At 42.2% G+C, this 16839-nt stretch overlaps 2 protein-coding genes across 4 annotated transcripts; one reads left to right on the forward strand and one right to left on the reverse strand.

Moving 5' to 3' along the window:
* The first annotated feature begins 4032 nt into the window (after nucleotides 1-4032).
* On the forward strand, nucleotides 4033-6819 carry LOC135634222 (IQ domain-containing protein IQM1-like). Its single transcript, XM_065144542.1, has 9 exons — nucleotides 4033-4772; nucleotides 4862-4976; nucleotides 5069-5134; nucleotides 5206-5294; nucleotides 5379-5466; nucleotides 5562-5699; nucleotides 5801-5893; nucleotides 5968-6069; nucleotides 6150-6819. Exons 1-9 carry the CDS (start codon nucleotides 4255-4257, stop codon nucleotides 6519-6521), a joined length of 1581 nt encoding a protein of 526 aa, XP_065000614.1. The 5' UTR covers nucleotides 4033-4254; the 3' UTR covers nucleotides 6522-6819.
* On the reverse strand, nucleotides 6471-14319 carry LOC135634221 (carbamoyl phosphate synthase arginine-specific large chain, chloroplastic-like). 3 transcript variants are annotated; one of them, XR_010495265.1, is made up of 6 exons: nucleotides 12901-14319; nucleotides 10858-11553; nucleotides 8935-10496; nucleotides 7681-7922; nucleotides 7310-7411; nucleotides 6471-6608 (listed from the first exon to the last, which is right to left on the reverse strand). XR_010495265.1 is itself a non-coding variant. In XM_065144539.1 (4 exons), the coding sequence occupies exons 1-3, from the start codon at nucleotides 14209-14211 to the stop codon at nucleotides 8958-8960; spliced, it is 3546 nt and encodes a 1181-aa protein (XP_065000611.1). In that variant the 5' UTR covers nucleotides 14212-14319; the 3' UTR covers nucleotides 7629-7922; nucleotides 8935-8957. The 3 variants fall into 3 exon arrangements, 2 of the variants coding, with proteins under 2 accessions (XP_065000611.1, XP_065000613.1); XM_065144539.1 differs by lacking the exons at nucleotides 6471-6608; nucleotides 7310-7411 and having other exon boundaries at nucleotides 7629-7922; XM_065144541.1 differs by lacking the exons at nucleotides 6471-6608; nucleotides 7310-7411; nucleotides 7681-7922 and adding an exon at nucleotides 7942-8175.
* Between the last annotated feature and the right edge of the window lie 2520 nt (nucleotides 14320-16839).

Here is a 16839-nt window from a genome sequence, read left to right on the forward strand (position 1 = left end):
CTATTAATTATAGGATCAAGAGACTTATGCAAATTCATGGATCATGATGCAGTACAGATTATGATATGTTACTTTACGACATACAAGAAATCCTATTGATTATTGTATTCAAAAGGTATGCACTTGACATAAAATTAATTTCAATCTTGATATAAATTTTTTATATAATAGTTTTGTTTCTTACAATTTGTATTAGAGTAATGTCATTAAAATTGAAGTTATGGTAGATTGTTAAGGAATCTAGATCTATTTATGTTTATACCTATCTATTTAAATTATATTATATTATTATTGTTTCTATTTTGATCGTATAACACTTATATCGTACGATTATATTTCATTATCTCCCTGTCTTTAGGACATTGTATGTATTTATGCTCGTTTTCCCCTTTGTTTTGTTTTCATGTTTATGAGTATTAGAGTTCATAGGTAGAATCAGAGGTGAAATTAGTATGTTCGAGCGTTAGAAAGATATTGCTCAATTTTGATCAACAATGTGCCATTGATAATTTATCGTCGACTTTACATTGGGTAGTTGTTATGTTGGGAGATGATGTTACTGTGTATAGTGACATTATTATGGTAGAAGTTTATAACCCATATGATGCATCGACCTTATCAGAACGATTATCGTACAAGAGCACGAATAGAGCTCTTGTAAGAATTACGTGAATATCTTGCACGTAAGGTCGTCGACCTCAGTAGGAATTACAGTTTGGTATCACGGGCTACGAGTTCGATGGTAGTGGCTCGTTTTTTAAATTCACGTAGTATAAATATTTTTAAAAATTATAAAATCTAATTAGGATAAAATTATTTTTAAATACTTTTTTTATTTTAATTCTTTTATATCTTATATTATATTTTAGATCCTAATTAATTGGCTAAGATATATCGAGATTAATAGATTCTTACTAAGATTATATATAAGTAAAATCTTCTAGAGATCATATGAGATTTCTTGTCTTAACTTTCAATATATTCGTATTCCATCAATTACAGTAATATTTTAAATAGAAAGAAATATAGATTATAGTACGGTGTAACACGTTCTATTGCTTCTCAACATTCAAGATATCTTATTGATTATCAAATAATATACGTAAGATATTTGATTTCAATCGTCACATCAAATTTTCATATATCAGCGACTACTTGTGTTTCCGCGTCTGAAACCGAGATCAATTGTCCAACGAAGACTATGACCTCAAGTTAAGTCGCAGACTCTGCATACAGAATAATTTCCACGTCCTCCTAAGTTCCATGGAAATTTCGATGTAGCAGTTTGAAGTGCACCGGAGTTTGAATCTTCGCTAAGCCTTTGACTCATGCGAGTTGACTCGATGACCGTCATAAAACACCGCAATTAAGATGCCCACATAAACGTTCATGATGTTTCGACGGTCTCATGATTTATTATTATTTGTAGCTCGTAAGAGGCAGCAATGTTGGCAGCGTTTTCGTTTTGTGTTTGTGTTTTTCTCTTTGTGTTGCGTAAGAGCAAGCAAGCTTTGTGGGTTGATTTTTGATTATATGCTTAATGATGGATTACTACTTCGCAGATAAAGGAAGTCAACCATCAGTTTTCTAGAGAGTCGAGGAGGTTCGTAGCATCCTTACGGTGACGTAGGGACGGGTGTGGATTATCCGGTCAGAGGAGGAAGCACGCGTATGGTCAGATTTGCTCGGACAAATTAAACTTTCACACGGTAAAAAAGAGGTCGGAAAAATCTATCCCACGTCGGAACACAAGTCAACGGTCAATCCCTGCCAACACTCGGGGGCACAATTCCAAACCACGCACCCTCTCTCTGTCTCTCTCTCTCGCACGCTTTACGTGTTGCGACCTGTTTCGTTCCGTGGTTTGGGATTAGCGTGCTACGTACTTGTCGTCCAAGATTGCGCAGCTGGGAGACCGCACGTAGTCCAATGTCTTGGTCAAAATTTCCAGCGTTGACTTGATGATGGAAAACTGCAAGTTAACGCATGAAGACAAATTATATTTATTGCATGGATTGACGGTATCGATCATTTGATTATTTATTGCTTCGCAAAATACTGCATCTGACGATGAAACACTTATACGCATAAGATAATATATAGATAATCTTATCATGACATTTAAGACACATCACCTTATTATTATCATTTAAACGTAACACATTGATGCCTTTTGGTATGGAGAAAACACTTATCAATATTCAAAATATGATATTTCAAGCTTTTATACGAATTCAAACATCCGAGTTGAACTTCTCGAAAGAAAAGGAAAGGGAAATCTAAGTTGAGCAACTCGAATTCATCGGTAATGGTCAGTGATTTCAGCTAATGCATCTTCACATTGCACCTTTAAAGTGGCTTCGAGAGCAGACGATGTTTGACTGCGCGTGTTAGTAGAAAACAACTCTGATATGCCACCTTGAAAGACTAGAAAAACATCATCGTTTGATGGACAAATCATAAGCAAACAGTCCTTTCTCCCCATTTTAATAATTATTATTGATATATTTATCATTGTATTTGGTCACGATTACATATTTGATGGAGCATATATTGGGAACCTACCCTCCGACCACTATTCTCAATCACAACAGCATCAAAGATAATACGCCGAATTGTACCCCCGATCAATGCTAATTCCGCAAAGGTCGGACGACGCTGACCAAGTACAGCGTCGTCTCGTAAAGATTGGGACGGTGCTGAACGAGTGTTGCACCAACTAGCAAAGACCAAGTCGGCACGGCACCGATTGAGTATAGTGCCATCTCAGAAAGGTCGGGACGGCACCCACCGAATATAACACCATCTTGCAAAGATCGAGACGACGCTGACCGAGTATAGCACCGACAGTAATAAATATAATAGGTACAACTGATCCCCTAAGGAAAGGATAAAAATCTCTCGTGAAGTTGACCACAAGGGGGGATTATCACTCAATTCTAACAAGATCTTCGAAAAAGTCGAAATCAGGAACCCCTTCCTGACCTGTATGCAGGGACTGAAGACTAAGAAACAAACGATCAACCCAAGGAAGTTCTTGACTTTGAAGCCAGAGCCCAAGCTTGATCTTGCCATACTACGATCCTCGCTGACCGAACATCAACGTGGATGATCCTATGCACTTGTGACTGAACCAAACCATGCCAGCTCACTATGCCATGGTATAGAGGATCGCTATCAATATTATAAAATTTTTAATAATAGATTTGATCGATCAGTAAGTATGCGTCACAAATACATGAAATAATAAAGAAAAATATCTTAATGAGTAATGGTAACAGTGACGCTCAACAGGCTTTGCTTGAATCATTGACTGAGAGGGCAGTTAATGCTCGTCCACCATAATTAATGCCTGTTTCATAAACATCATTTATGAATGTTTATGTTTACGTTGGATTGCAATTTAATTCAAAGATTACTTAAATGTTCCAACAGTCCAGAATTAAAGTTTAGGCAGCTAATTATATTTTGTCGCTACTCTTTTTTGCCTGAAATATTGTATAATACGAGGTTTTATGGTCCTATTTCTGAATCAACAGAATACATATATAACTAATTAATTTGTATTGGGTTTTCAATTAGCTATGATATTTTTATTTGACTAATTTAGCAGTCACGATTGACTGAAAAGGATGAGATTTTTTTGGGGTCAATTCTACGAGGAGTATTTTAACCGATCCTTTTTTTCTGTAATTTTTCCTAATATTTTGATCCATTAAACGTATCTGGGAAACGGGGTTGGTTGTCGGTAGACCGTACGGCTCCCATTACCTCACGAGGCCTACTTGCGGAGGCTGGACCTGCAGCAGTCAATCAACAATGTCTCCTCTCTCTCTCTCTCTCTCTCCCTCTCTCCCTCTCGTTCAAATATTCTATCCGCACGAGCTTGACTATTCAAAGGCCGAAGCTGGAAAGGTCATGGCAGCCCTGTCTTTCCAAAACTATTCCACAGAATACTGTATCACTTCTCGTTTCCACGAAGGACGCGGTACAGTGGGCGCGTGGATGGAAGTCCGGCGACGACTGGTCTCTCTCATCCATCGCCCCCTTCTCTCCACTTGCATCTCTGTCTCTCTCTCTCTCTATATATATATATATATATGAGGGATGGTTGGCCATCACAAGCACAAGTTGATTGAAGGATCTGTTTCTTCTGCTGCAGAGCAGTTGGCTTCCTCCTGCGGTCTGCTAGGTACAGTGATTCCTCGACAGGGTTGATTCCTCTGTAGGCGAGACTTGGTTGCAGCAAGTCCCATGGGCTTGTCCTTCTCCTTGCTCTCATGGAACTGGGTTGGGGTCATGAGAAGCAAAGTCTTCGGTTTGACAGAAGCAAAAGCTGCCGTAGCGAGATCCATTAGCTTCGGTGAAAAGGATGCCAATAGGCTCCTGAGATCACTCAGTTTCAGAAGAAGCGATTCGTCGAACAAGATGGTGGCCGGTGCTGGGGCGGCGGCGGCGGCCCGTGACGCGGTCATGGAGAGATCATTGAGCTTCAAGAACTGGGAACCTGAACCCACGAAGCTCGATGCAGCCGCCTCGGTCGGCGACCAAGCGACAGGTGATGACGACGTCACGCTGCAGCCATCTTGTCTCAAGATCCCGGCGAACTTCCCGGCGCCCCATGTGAAGCTCCCGCATCAGCTTCTCGAGTTCTCTTCGCCCAGGCCTTTGAGCGAGCTCGACGCTGCCGCGACCACGGTGCAGAAGGTCTACAAGAGCTACCGGACCAGAAGAAACCTGGCAGATTGTGCGGTGGTGGTGGAGGAACTCTGGTACGTCGTCTCTGACTCTTACTCCATGATTCCTACCCTTTTCTTTGACCTCATTCGGATCTCATCTGTTGTTCTTCCTCCGCCTGTAGGTGGAAGGCACTGGATTTTGCTTCTCTCAAGCGCAGTTCGGTCTCCTTCTTCGACGTCGAGAAGCCGGAGACAGCAATTTCCAAATGGGCGAGGGCCAAGAAGAGATTAGCCAGGGTAATTTGAATTTTCATCTGATGCTACGAATCCAGCAATCGTTCTTGGTACATCCGATCAATCTCATGCGTGCATGCTTCCATCTCTCTCAGGTTGGCAAAGGCCTCTCCAAGGATGAAAAGGCTCAGAAGCTAGCACTGCAGCATTGGCTGGAAGCTGTAAGCATCATCTCTAATCTTTACCATCACAAGAGAAGCAGTAGAGAAACTTACCATGTTGATACGTGCAGATCGATCCGCGACATCGTTACGGGCACAATTTGCATTTGTACTACGACGTCTGGTTCGGAAGTGAGAGCAGCCAGCCATTCTTCTACTGGTATGTGGTACATCTGTTGTGGAACCTGCTCTGCTCATCTTTTCTGTCTTTCTCATCCTCCTCCTCCTCTGGTTGAATGTGAAGGTTGGATGTTGGAGATGGAAGAGAGGTGAATCTTGAGAAGTGCCCAAGAAACAAGCTTCAAGGGCAGTGCATCACTTATCTTGGTCCGGTAAGCTCCATGCTCGATCACACCAATGCTACCAGAGATGTGTGCATACATACTGTATCTGATCATGCATCGTCATCATCATCACCGGCTTGCAGAAAGAGAGGGAAGCATATGAAGTCACGGTGGAGAACGGGAAGCTCGTGTACAGACAGAATGCAAAGCCCGTGAACACCACCGAAGGATCCAAGTGGATCTTCGTTCTCAGCACATCAAGGGCACTGTACGTCGGGCAGGTGCACATCATATCCATCGATCAAACTCTTCACTTCTCCGCAGGAAACTCGATGAACTCATCTTTGTTTCTTCTCTGTTGTTGTTTGGCCTCCATGAGCAGAAGAACAAAGGCACTTTCCAGCACTCGAGCTTTCTCGCTGGGGCAGCTACGACAGCAGCTGGAAGGATGGTTGCCAAAGAAGGAATTCTCAAGGTACGATTACCTTATCACAGTTGTCCTGTTCATCTAAAAGTCAAGGTCATGACAGAGCTTGGTGATTACCTCAGGCTATATGGCCATACAGCGGCCATTACCTCCCGACCGAAGACAATTTTAGGGAGTTCATCAGCTTCCTTAAGGACAACAATGTCGACCTCACCGATGTCAAGGTAAATCTCTGTTTCTTCCCTTCGATCGTAGACGCAGATGAGATCGCACGCATCCAACACAAAGCCTTTTTGCTTCTCAGAAATGTTCTGTGGACGACGACGAGTTCCCTGTGCTCGATAAGGAGAGAAGTAAGCCAGCAGTTGCAGCTGAGGAGGAGATGTTGGGTGAGAAAGCCGCGGAAGCGCTGGAGCTGGGCCGGCGCCTGTCGTGCAGATGGACGACGGGCACGGGGGCGCGCATCGGGTGCGTCCGCGACTACCCGGTGGATCTCCAGTCCATGGCGCTGGAGCAGGTCAACCTCTCGCCCAGGGTGGCTCCTTCGCCCGTCGGCGTCAAGCTCCCGATCCCGTCGCCGCGGCCGAGCCCCAAGGTGAGGCTGTCTCCCAGGCTACAGTACATGGGCATTCCGACCCCCACAGTCTGTCTTACCCTTCCCAAATTCAAGAGGTGATTGCTTGATTGGTGGCACGCCTCGAAGCTAACACTAGATCTCCACGGAATAAGAACTCTGGGATTGCATGCAGGGGAAGAAACCTACCTGCATCCAGAAAACTCTGTGAATTCTCTTGTTATTTTGTTGGTGAAGCTGAAGCAGTTGTTTGCTGCTCTGATTCTTTTGCATAGGGTGGAATTTGTTCATTTGAGATGAAGCACATGACTTCAATATATCCTAATGTAATTTTTTGTTGGATAAATGTAATTGAGAGAATTCTTTCATTTTAGATGAAGCTGAAGAGTCTTCTTTTTTATCTTTTAGTTGTGAATGATTGGTGGGGATGTGTTTGGAATTTGGAAAGATTGAATTTGTGAGTTAACAAGAAAGATAATTTAGATTTGATCCAAACTCAAATATATTTTCAGAAAAATCATTCATACTGTCGAAAACATTGCAAAGATTTGGATTTTCTGATCCAAAATTCAGTTTTATCAAAGAAATTAAGATAACTCACTTTGAGTATTTTGAATACAAGTCATGAGATTAATAGAGAACTGATGGAGGGACAAAAATAAAAGAATTAGGATGTGGAGAATAATCTGAGATCATTATGATCACTATTTTGATCTCTAAAGCCAGACAGTCTTAGTATATCGATGTACTATGTTGCAACAACTCAAATCATAAGTTTAAGGAAGAGAAAAATAACAGAGATAGAATGACTACATTGACCATAGAAATGCCTAGAAATAGGTTTGATCTCAGACAAGCATAGCCACAGGAAGTAGAGGAAGTCAAGATACCTGTTGGTTCTACACTCTACTGCCATGTCATGCAACTGAATCTGCCATCAAATGTAACAGTAACTGGGGCTGATCATGTAGGAGATTTTGTACCAACATTGCCTGAGATTGAAATGTAGTTAGCTGAGGTGTGAACCAGTTCTATCCTTCCAGAGAAGAAACATATTGCTTCAGACACTAATCAACAGACAAGGTGGAACCAAAATGTATGATGTCAACACAATGCAGAAGAACAGAGCATGTCACAAATTATTATTCAGGAGTCCCTCAAACTAGCAAGGCATGCAGTTAACACACATTTGAGACAAGCTCGAAAATCTGAAAATTTAAAGAATCTTCATTAAACAAGAAATGCTTTCTAGTTTTCATACCCGTTCTGTTTACATAATCTTTTCATTTCCATTTTTTATCATGTTAGACTGAAACCCCTCGGTGCAAAAGCGCCCTACATTTGGCTTTTGGGTTTGCAACTTCATGTAGATCTCACAAAAAGCTTGATGAGTTGTATACACAAATCCAGCCAGCACATTTCTTTCAGCACTAGTGATGGCAGTTCAGTCTAACAAGACTGCCAACATCACATCTAGTATGTTGATTCAATGCAGCTGCAACCCTGAAAAAAAGTTGTCATGGTTATCCAATTATCGGTGACTGATAGCAACTACAAGTGCAGTAGAAGAAGGCAATAAGAATAGGACACAAAGCTGATGACGTATTAAAGGAACAAGGTTAATGGTACTAAAGTAGTACCTGGTCTTCGAGTAAGATTTTTGAGCTCCACAGTGATATGGTAAACTTACAAAAGTAGAAGAGCACCAGCGTATCATAAAGACGTTTACTCTAAACACCAGAGAAATATACTGAACCTGAAGTAACATACGCTCAGATTACTTTTGTACACCTTACTAGGTGTACCAATTCATGAAAAGAGGAATTTTTTTCCATGTAAAAAGTCAGCTGGCATCCACATCAGGTTCAGAACATGATGTAGGGCAGTTAAAAGCCAAAAGATTACATGGATTTTATGATTGCTGAATTATAACACTATGGTTTAGAAAAGGTTTCCTTATTGATTCTTAATCACAATAAAAACGAGTAATGATCAGAGAAAGCATCACGAGGGAATCAGAATGTTCTGCAGTTGCTAAAGCAAGATGCACATTTCAGAACTTAAAATACCAAGAACAGTAAATCATATACAAGATAAGATGGCTTGCTATTGACATTTTATAAATGATTTGGAGAATTTTAGAAGTAAATTCATCGAGGAAAGTGGATGGGAGAAAATAAACTTCTTTATTGAGAATGATGGTTAAAAGGCAGAGCCAAAACCCTTCAACAAAACTGCCAAAGATGAAAATTGAAAATGAGTCATCCTGGCTCTGGGTACATTTTCCATGCAAGCATAGAACAATAACAAATAGACAAAAAAGCTCGTAGAGTTTCTCAACCAAAGAACCCAAAATAAGCAAGAAAAATGAATGAGTTATCAAATTGATGCTGTGCATATCAGTGGCACAAACATTAACTAGATAAAAATGTTAATGCAATGTGGATAATTTAAATACAAATCATTGACTGCTACATTGGAGCAACAAAAGACAGCAAGTGGATGAGAGAAAAACCTCTATATAAAAGAAAAACACGGCTAAATGGCAGATGATGCCGCCTGCAACTTCGGATGCTCATCTGAAACAGTAAAGTAGTCCTGCAACGCTAGCATCTTGATAGAGCTATGTTTCAAGCTCTTAATAGCTTCCACAGTAGCTAATGCCCCGGCAACTGTTGTTATAATTGGGATCTTGTACGCCAGCGCCATCCTCCTCAGCTGCCTTCCATCAATTGAATCTAGAGCATCACCAGAACTTGTTATCACCATAGCTTGTATTTCACGATTTGCTAGCATATCCCCTGCATGAGGTCTCCCCTCATGCATCTTAAGAACAACCTCCACCGGTATACCCTCCAATTCAAGCACACGAGCCGTCCCAGAAGTTGCAACAATTTTGAAACCAAGTTCTAGGAATCCACGAGCGATTGAAGCAAGGTGTGGCTTTGTCAAGTCATTTAGGCTGAGAAAGACTGTACCACTAGCTGGAAGCTGCTGTCCGGCAGCAATCTGTGCCTTGGCAAAAGCCACATGGAAGTCAAAGTCAATTCCCATAACTTCTCCAGTGCTACGCATCTCTGGGCCAAGAAGAACATCACATCCTTGGAATTTCTCGAATGGAAGTACGGCCTCCTTGACTGACACATGCCTAGGCACCACCTCTTTTGTAAATCCAAGTTCATGTAAGTTTTTCCCAGACATGACAAGAGATGCATATTTTGCCAAGGGGTGTCCAATAGCTTTAGAAACAAAAGGGACAGTGCGAGAAGCACGTGGATTGGCTTCAAGAAGGTATACATCACCAGAAGCAGTAATTGCATATTGGCAATTCATAAGCCCGCATACATCAAGTTTTTTGGCCAGCTTGATTGTCCACTGGCGAATTGTATCCAGGCACTTATTTGACACAGTTTTTGTAGGAAGCAAACAGGCTGAGTCACCCGAATGAACACCTGCCTGCTCAATGTGCTCCATGATACCACCAATTACCACGTTCCCATTTGAGTCAGCCAATGCATCCACATCAATTTCGATGGCATCTGTGAGATATTTATCTATCAACACAGGGCGCTCAGGATCAACTTCTACTGCATTCTCAAGGTATTTGCTAAGTTTATCATCACTGTAAACAATTTCCATCGCACGTCCACCCAAGACATAAGAAGGTCTGACTACAACAGGGTAACCAATTTTACTCGCAATCGATATGGCATCTGATTCACTCTTTGCTATGCCCCCTTTAGGTTGCTCAATCTTGAGATTATCGAGAATTGCATTAAATCGTTCTCTATCTTCTGCAGCATCAATGGAATCAGGTGATGTTCCCCAAATTTGCACATGCCCTGTCCCAGTGGAAGCTACCAACTTTTGTTCTTCAAGATACTGCTGTATGGGGAGAGCAAGCTTTAAAGGAGTTTGCCCACCAAACTGTACAATAATACCATTTGGCCGCTCTAAGTCAATCACATTCAGAACATCCTCAACGGTCAAAGGTTCAAAGTATAGTCGATCGCTGGTATCGTAATCAGTGGATACAGTCTCTGGATTTGAGTTCATCATGATTGTCTCATATCCATTCTAGAAACAAGAAAATACCAAAAGAAAATTAATTTAGTTACTGTAGCGATAAGTAAGAAAATACAGTCAGCATACCAATAATAGACATTCAAAATCAAATTTTCCTGAAATTTACAGAGCCTTACAGATGAATAATGAAAAGAAGATAGAAGAAGGGTAGAGGACCTGAGATGTAACAAGAATATGACAAAATGCATGGGACACGGCTTTGGAATATGATAAATTACTTTAAGTGGAACCAGAGACAAACTTACAAAATCTCAGCAAAACAAAATGACAACAACAATAAATAGCATGATCCCCAAGTAATAAAGAGGTACAGAAAACAGGATAAAAATATTGTGATGAAAGCAAAACGGACCTCTTTAAGGGCAAAAGAAGCATGACAGCAGCAGTAATCAAACTCAATACCCTGGCCAATACGGTTAGGTCCACCCCCCAATATCAACACCTTTTTCTTTGGAGTGGGAGCTGATTCACATTCAAAATCATAAGAGGAGTACATGTAGGGAGTGTTTGCCTCGAACTCTGCAGCACAGGTGTCAACCCTTTTATATGCTGGGGTCACACCTAGTGACAAGCGCCTTGATCGGACGTCACTCTCCGAGGAAGAAGTTGCATAAGCAATCTGCCTATCACTAAAGCCCCTCCTTTTAACTTCATAGAAGTCATGCTTTGTCAGCTGGTCCAGTGTCTGTGACAGGAGGAACTGTTCCACATCCACTAGCTCCTTGAGTTGAGTAAGGAACCACTTGTCAATGAAGCTCAGCTCATGAATTTCCTCTACCTTCATTCCTTTCTTAATTGCTGCATATATGGCATGCATACGATCTGGATTTGGAACTCGCATGCTGTACTTTAACTGATCCCAGTCCCAGTTGAGTTCCTTAATGGGTGCACAACCCCAGCCAGAGTACCCAGACTCCAATGATCGAACTGCCTTCTGGAAGGATTCTTGGAAAGTCCTCCCAAGTGCCATTGCCTCACCAACAGATTTCATCTGGGTTGTTAAGATTGGTTCTGAACCAGGGAATTTCTCAAAAGCAAAACGTGGAATCTGCATCAGATATACAAAGAGAGCAGAGAGGTGAAGCAATACCATGGGCATGCATCATGACTTGCAGAAAGAATAGATTGCTACTAACAAATAAGAGCAATTAGAGAAGAAAGGTAGTAGAAATGTTCAAATTTCACGTGTTTGAAGCTCAGACATTACTTTTCTTTTAAGCTCTTGAATTGAGAAATATAAAATACAAGTTTGATATTTAAAAAAAAACTCTTTCCCCTAAGAAAAGGTCAATGAAGTGAGTCAGAACTAAAATTCCATGTATCACCAACGACTTCCCAAAATCAAGCAACAACAGAATGATAACTCAGAAATGATCATGCAGTTCAACATCAACTTTCTTGTAAATTCCACACAAGGAGAGTTAACAAGATTTAATGGAATCCATATGTATTGGCCGTTTACCAACTTGCATCCTAGCCAAGAGAGTTGTAACTGTCATTAAAGAGTTATTGAATTTAGTTAACTGAATAGGTGTTTAGGCAGCTGAGCTACCCTTAGGTGCCTTAAACCTTTTTGGGTTTCAAGGCATGTGACTGCTCAAATACTTAAATGTGGCCTAGGTAGCCTATATAAGCTCCTGAATCCTGCCTTTCTGTCTTAAATTATACTCGAGGTGTTACAGTTGATAATAACTGAAGGATAAAAATGGATAGTAAGATGAGGGTAATTATCATTTTGAGTCATGCAACATGAACATGACATTTATAAATCTCAATCAACAAATAAATAAAATTTTGAGCAATGAACAGCAACAACAAACAAAGAAAAAAGTTAGTTAATTTCACTTTTTATGCATGGCATTAGCCATAATGACAAGAGATTATATATCAATTGTTATAAAATAATATTTATTAATTTATATTTATATTAGTATCTTAAGATGCAATTTCCAACAGATTTAACATGTCATAAGATTGTTTCTGTAATGGCGGATACAAATAATGGTTGATAAGAATTTCACCTTATACGATCCACATGTAAAAATTAATTAGCATGAGACACCATAATTTCCATGAACACAAATCAGCCAAATGTTTGCGCCTAATTAATATATACATGTTCAAAATCTAGATTATTCTCTCATAAATTGTGACCGTCATAAAGCTTTTGGCATAATCTTCTAAGGGATTACTGCTTATGTCCCCCTTAGAACTTTGAAAACTTTGTTTTGAGGAAATGAGCACAAAGAAACACAGGCAACACATTGCAGGAAGGAATATGATCCATTAATCAAGCTTTTATATCACAGAGAGGAAAAAATTAAGACCAGCAGAATTGGTCTAAAGAAATCAGCACATCTATGATATGTAATGTAGAAGAATAGCGAGGCCATACCTTTGTTACCACATAATCGATGGAGGGCTCGAAACTAGCCGGTGTCTTCTTTGTAATATCATTTGGAATCTGATCAAGCGTGTAACCTACAGACAGCTTAGCAGCCATCTTGGCAATGGGAAAGCCCGTCGCCTTTGAAGCAAGGGCAGATGACCGTGACACCCTTGGATTCATCTCAATAATCATCACCTCTCCGTCCACCGGATTTACTGCAAATTGCACGTTGGATCCCCCACACTCCACCCCAATTTCCCTGATGATGGCCACAGAGTAGTCCCTGAGTCTCTGGTACTCCTTGTCCGTGAGCGTTTGCGCTGGCGCCACAGTGATTGAATCCCCCGTGTGAACACCCATGGGATCGATGTTCTCAATCGAGCAGATGATCACCACATTGTCGGCCAGGTCACGCATTACCTCCAGCTCGTACTCCTTCCACCCAAGGAGTGATTTTTCCACGAGGACCTGGGTCGTAAGACTGGCAGCGAGCCCGGCGCGGCAGATAGCCTCAAACTCATCGCGGTTGTAGGCGATGCCACCGCCTGTGCCACCAAGGGTGAAGGCGGGGCGAATGATGAGGGGGAATCCACCGATGTCATCGGCAACAGCAAGGCACTCTTCCAAGGTGTTGCCGATGCCGGAGGGTGGAGTGCGGAGGCCGATGCGATCCATGGCACGCTTGAAGAGGTCGCGGTCCTCCGCGGTTTTGATAGCTTTAAGCTTCGCGCCGATGAGCTCGATGCCATGGCGGGCAAGGGCGCCTGAATCCGCGAGGGCGACTGCGAGGTTAAGGGCGGTCTGGCCGCCCATGGTGGGGAGAAGGGCGTCGGGGCGCTCGGCGTCGATGATCTGCTCGACGAGCTCCGGGGTCATGGGGCCCACGTAGGTGCGGTGGGCGAGGTCGGGGTCGGTCATGATAGTGGCCGGATTGGAGTTGACGAGCACCACCTCATATCCCTCGTCCACCAGAGCCTTGCACGCTTGCGTGCCGGAGTAGTCGAACTCGCACGCCTGCCCGATCACGATGGGCCCCGCCCCCAGAATCATGATCTTCTTGATGTCAGTCCGCTTACCTCCCACCGGCCGCTGCCGCTCTGAGGTTTCAGCCTCCCCCGCCGCCTTCGCGGAGGCCCTTGGCTGGAGGCGGAGGGGGCGCGGGACCAGCTGCGGAAGGCGGAGCCGTGGCTTAGGGAGGGGGAACGTGGCGGAGAGTGGCTTGCGGAATGGAAGCAGAGGGGAGGGGCAGAAGGAGGAGCGGATCCGATAACGGTGGTGGAGGGGGAGGAGGTGGTGGTGGTGGTGGCAGACAGCCATGATGGAAGAGGAGGCCAAAGGGAGAGAGAGAGAGAGGCGAGGGGGAGAGAAGAGAAAGGCAAGGTATTTGGGGAGGCAGCCGCGCGGCTTCTCGCTCGGGTTCACTGTGATCATCCACGCCTATATAACGGGAACTGTTCCCCACCCCCAAACGATGTAAGAGTAGGGTTTTGCTTCCGTGGGGACCACACACGGGCAGAGATGGCCCGCATGGCATCGGCACGAGGGCGCCCTACACCCGTACCGCGCGGTGGTGCCCAAACCTTTACCCTGACCATGGACCCCAGTTATCCCGCTCGCCGGAGGTCCACGTCGGATTTGGGTAGCCTCGTGGGTGTGGGAGTCGTATGGAGGAGGTGGGTGTGTGGCCGTGGATGAAGGTTGCATTGTGATATTTTGTGCGGCCACAATTGAATCGGAAGAACATTTATTCATCATATTAATATTAATATAATCGAAATTTGTCACATACACCATTTCTTTTTTCCATTGCTATGCAATTTACTTTTTCTTCATTTATATTCGACTTATAGTTTTTTTTAAAAAAAATAATTAATATATATTTTTAAAAGAACATATGTGTCGTAATCGATGAGTCAGCAAAATTTGGTCTGCGGATCGATATCGGAAAACTTCTCAATGACTCAAAATATATCTTATCAATCAGTATATAATTTATCAAATAAGATTGTAATATCCAATAAAATCTTTTCGTTATTAATCATAAAACCTCACTCTCTTTGACTAACAAGAGAATAGTTGAGCATCAATGTATAATATATGCAACATCTTAAATCTGCAGGCCTCACTCCCTTTGACCAAAAAAAAAAAAGAGAAAAGAGAAAAGAGGTTTTTTTTTTTGAAGAAAGTAGTTGAGTCTTGAGAACACTTTTCCCATATGAATGGAGGTTTACTGCTACATAGTAAGAGGGATGCTTGATCACATATGATCAGATGCATCAAAATAAATCATATTGTGGAAAGGAACAGTTGGCAATGGATTGGCCAGAGTAGGTGAAGCACTTGGAATGTCATCCACTCCATTGAGGATATTTTGAGCTGAGCACCATCACTAGATGTGGACCTGCATCATCCACAGACCTGCCATGGTTGCCTCACTGATTGCAGTCTTTTCTTTTGGGGAAGGGATCCTGCTGATGGAATCAAAAGTACTAATGCATGATCCACATGTATCATCAGTGTTGCTCGTATTAATTAATGTTAAGATGGTTAGAGTATCAGCAAAAAGTAGGGTGGACTTTTTGCTTCTTTCTGCAAGTGCCAAGTAGTGAAAAACCAGATGCCCACTAAATCTCTTCATCAATCAAAATGAGATGCATGCAATGTCGATTTCAATGTGTAAGAGCAACCTTATTTAGGAAACGAGGATTAACATGATTATTGTGATTTCATGGTGCTCTCAAAGAGATTGAAGCACAAGTACAAGAGTTTGAAGTACACTCACCAGTGCTCCTCTTCCTTCTCTTCTTCTCCTCCTCTGCTTCTTTCTCCTTCCTTCTCCCCCACCCCCCCCCTGCAATGATGTAATCCCCTCCCCATGCAGGATGATGCCAGAGACCAAGTATGGTAGTTCTCAATATTTTCCTGTAGACAGAAGATGATGATTAAGTTAAGCCTGTATTGTTAGCATGCATATTAGGATGAGATCTGCAAGGGATCCATTTTCATAAAAGCCTGATAAAACAAATAGAAAGGCCTGAATGCAAGACATCTCAACCATCTCTGAATTGCAACTCTTTTTCCTCTTCAAATGATGCTGCATAAATTCTAAATCTTTAGGAGTGATACATGCTACTTTAGTGCCTTTGGAGGTTTTACATTGTCATCAAAGCACGGAGAGAACATCATGTCTTCTTATAACCAAACCATTACTGCAAGTCTCTAGAAAGAAAGAACAAAAAAAAAACTAGTAGCCCAGCAAAATGCAATCCTAAATGTTGAGACTTGTAGAGTGAAACCAATATCAGATGAGTGTCAGAGTTGCAACAACTCATGACACAGCCTATTTGTACAAGAAACTATGCCATTACTTTAGCTCCAGGCTTGGTTTCTCCACTGGTATTAATTAACATCACCCTGCATCTGCAACACCAATCCTCTCTCTCTCTCTCTCTCTGAAGTATTTGGGCATGCGCAACAAGCATGCTTTGCTAAATCATCTCTTTTGCCTCTCATCTCTGTCCACCATGAGTTGCTGACAACCAAGATCTGCCTCATGCTGTTTTAAATAGGCTCAAATCATGTCATGAGTTGTTCTTTTGACAGTACTAAGCACATAGGATTAGGTAGCCCAAGTATAATATGGATTTCGTTGGTGGCTACACGCATAGTTGTGGCCACGGCCACCAGTTGACCTTGTTACTCTCTTCCATAACCCCCAAGAAAATATGATATGACTCGTAGTTTTCCCCCTCAAATGTGATAGATTTTTCACAGCAAGAAGAAAAGATGTGCCTTTTATTTTCGCCTAGAATCAGAATCACGAGAACAATCTTGATGTTTATCCGTCTGTTCTTCATATCATTGAACTCGTCCCATGCAGGAAATCGATCTGTAAAGACCCTGCGGTGCACACCAATTGATATATATCTACATATATCTAATGGA

Source organism: Musa acuminata, chromosome BXJ3-3 (assembly GCF_036884655.1).
Source record: "Musa acuminata AAA Group cultivar baxijiao chromosome BXJ3-3, Cavendish_Baxijiao_AAA, whole genome shotgun sequence".
In the NCBI taxonomy this organism is placed as follows: domain Eukaryota; kingdom Viridiplantae; phylum Streptophyta; class Magnoliopsida; order Zingiberales; family Musaceae; genus Musa; species Musa acuminata.

Excerpts from the sequence above, each read along its gene's own strand:
- LOC135634221 (XM_065144539.1), bottom strand. The coding sequence starts at position 14,211 with ATGGCTGTCTGCCACCACCACCACCACCTCCTCCCCCTCCACCACCGT. Across the intron at positions 11,554-12,900 it reads TCGATTATGTGGTAACAAAG|ATTCCACGTTTTGCTTTTGA; the intron begins GTATGGCCTCGC and ends TATCTGATGCAG. Across the intron at positions 10,497-10,857 it reads CTTCTTTTGCCCTTAAAGAG|AATGGATATGAGACAATCAT; the intron begins GTCCGTTTTGCT and ends TCTTGTTTCTAG.
- LOC135634222 (XM_065144542.1), top strand. The coding sequence starts at position 4,255 with ATGGGCTTGTCCTTCTCCTTGCTCTCATGGAACTGGGTTGGGGTCATG. Across the intron at positions 5,894-5,967 it reads CCAAAGAAGGAATTCTCAAG|GCTATATGGCCATACAGCGG; the intron begins GTACGATTACCT and ends TGATTACCTCAG. Across the intron at positions 6,070-6,149 it reads TCGACCTCACCGATGTCAAG|AAATGTTCTGTGGACGACGA; the intron begins GTAAATCTCTGT and ends TTTGCTTCTCAG.